The 2,103-nt window shown below is 38.8% G+C and overlaps 1 protein-coding gene across 1 annotated transcript in view; it reads right to left on the bottom strand.

The window, feature by feature from the left end:
* The window catches only part of SRPK1 (SRSF protein kinase 1), a gene marked incomplete at its 5' end in the record, with an annotated part of 70,029 nt that overhangs the window by 25,668 nt on the left and 42,258 nt on the right, over positions 1-2,103 (bottom strand). Inside the window, one exon of the mRNA XM_014586158.1 lies at positions 309-334. Within this exon, the coding sequence (XP_014441644.1) occupies positions 309-334 (26 nt within the window). The remainder of the gene's footprint in view (positions 1-308; positions 335-2,103) is intronic.

Genomic DNA, 2,103 nt, shown 5'->3' with positions numbered 1-2,103 from the left:
ATTTCTAAAGTTTTTCATTAATTTAAAAGATGCCGATATGCTTATGAAACCAGATAAAAACAAAATTAACAACAAATCTTGCTCTTCTGAGCAGTCTGTAGGGGTGGTCTACTTTCAGACACACTCAAATTTATAGAAACTTCACCAGTACAAACTTGCTGAAGATGTTTAGGAATTTATTGAAGAAAGCTAGAGAAGCATGGGAATATTTTTTCCTTTGGTTTCCAAACAAAGGATCATCCATAACAGAACTACTCATGCCTAAATCCCACAAATCAGAATTAAATACAGAAACACCTTATACTTACTGGTTTAGGTTGGGGAGCAGTACTGACTGAAAAGAAAAGAAAACCAAGTAAGAATTCTGGCATCTACCAGACAATCTAAACTAAAGTCTAAATAAGATACTCTCCCAGAATGAAGTCTATTTTTGTGCAGCCTCATTGTAGAGGAAACTAGTTAATAAGTGGCTTTGGCAGAATTCACATTATTATTATTAATTTTTTTTTGAGAGAGATTTTTGCTATAGGGCACATATGCTTGCCAGAAAAAGAGAGACAGCGAAAAACCACCTCCAAGGGAGGATGGCCACACCGCAATCCTTTCTCTTCCACTCCCCTCTCAGGATTTTGGGCATCCACGCACATGCGCCTGGCATGACTTTCAAGCGCCAGGTCTGGGACTCAAACTGTGGTCGGCTCTGTTGGGAGTCCAGCACCTCAACCACTATATGCTACCTCCTGACTCCACAGTTTATTATTATTATCTTTATAAAATAATTTTTTATTTAATTCTATTCATTGTCATTATTTTATTTTTCATTTTTTTGAAGTTCACCAGAGAGAAATGGGAAGTGAGAAAGCAAGCTGCTAGGTCCGGGACTTGAACCACAGTCAGCCATGTGGGAGTCCAGCTACCTTAACCACCATACCACCTGCCAGACCCATTATTATTATTTTTTAAGAAAAAAAAAAGTATACAAAAGTAGCCTAACTTAAAAAAAAAAGACAACCCAAAAAACAGTTTAAGTAAATCCTTTCCTAAGTAGTTACCAATAACGTTCTCATTTACGGTTTCTACTACCAATACTGCTAAAATCACCTGTCTCCATTCCTACGTACTGCTTGATGCAGAAAGTGAAAAGCAACACTCCCCTCATTCCTGCCCAGAATTTCTACTGCTAATTCTTTCCCCAAGGCAACTATCAGTCTTAAAGGGGAGTCTAGGTGAACATCAAGACCTATAAAATTTGCTATACACCATGTCATGAATACAAGTTTAGCTTAGGTTGGAGGTAGCATACCCAGTCTTCCTTTCCTTTCAAAATATCTGAAATTGCGGTTAAAAATACATAATATAGGGAACCAGCAGTTAGCGTAATGGCTTTGTCGCTGGATTACCACGTAGTCGACCGCGGTTTGTGTCCCGGACCTGGTGGCTTAAAACTCACGCCGGGCACGTGTGCGTGCGTGCCCAAGATCCTGAGAGGAGAATGGAGGAGAAGGGATTGTGGCGTGACCATCCCCTCTGGGGGGTGATTTCTCGCTTTCTGTCTCTATGTCTCTCTCTCTCTGGCAAGCGCACACGCCCTGTAGTGAAAACCTCTCCAAAAAAAATAAATAAATAAAATAAAATTTAGCCTCTTAACCATCCTTTTTTAAAAAAAGAATTATTTTAATTTTATTTATTAGTATTATTATTTTTAATTTGACCATAAAGAGACAGAAACAGAGAGAGGGAAAGTGAGAAAGCATGCCACCAGGTCTGGGACTTGAACTCTGGTCAGCCATGTGGGAGTCCAGTGCCTCAACCACCACACCACCTGCTGGCCCCTCTTAACCATTCTTAAGTGTAAAGTTCAGCAGTACATTTAAGAGTTCTGTGTTCACTATTACATAGCATCTCTTCTCCATCTTGCTAAACTGAAACTATGTTAATTGAACAACAAATCTCCATCTGTCCCTCCTCCAGTCTTCCTTTTAAAGAAGTCTATGAAAAACAGTAGTTTAGCTTGAGGACCAAGGAAGTTCTTCAAATGATTAAATCACATAAAAAAAAAAAAAAAGAAAAAAACCACATCTCGAATGGGAAAAAAAAGATGAC

The sequence above is a fragment of the Tupaia chinensis genome, unplaced genomic scaffold (assembly GCF_000334495.1).
Source record: "Tupaia chinensis unplaced genomic scaffold, TupChi_1.0 Scaffold000116_1, whole genome shotgun sequence".
NCBI classification, from domain to species: Eukaryota; Metazoa; Chordata; class Mammalia; order Scandentia; family Tupaiidae; genus Tupaia; species Tupaia belangeri.
Note: the sequence above shows the minus strand (reverse complement) of the source record. Positions and strands in the feature narration are given on the sequence as shown.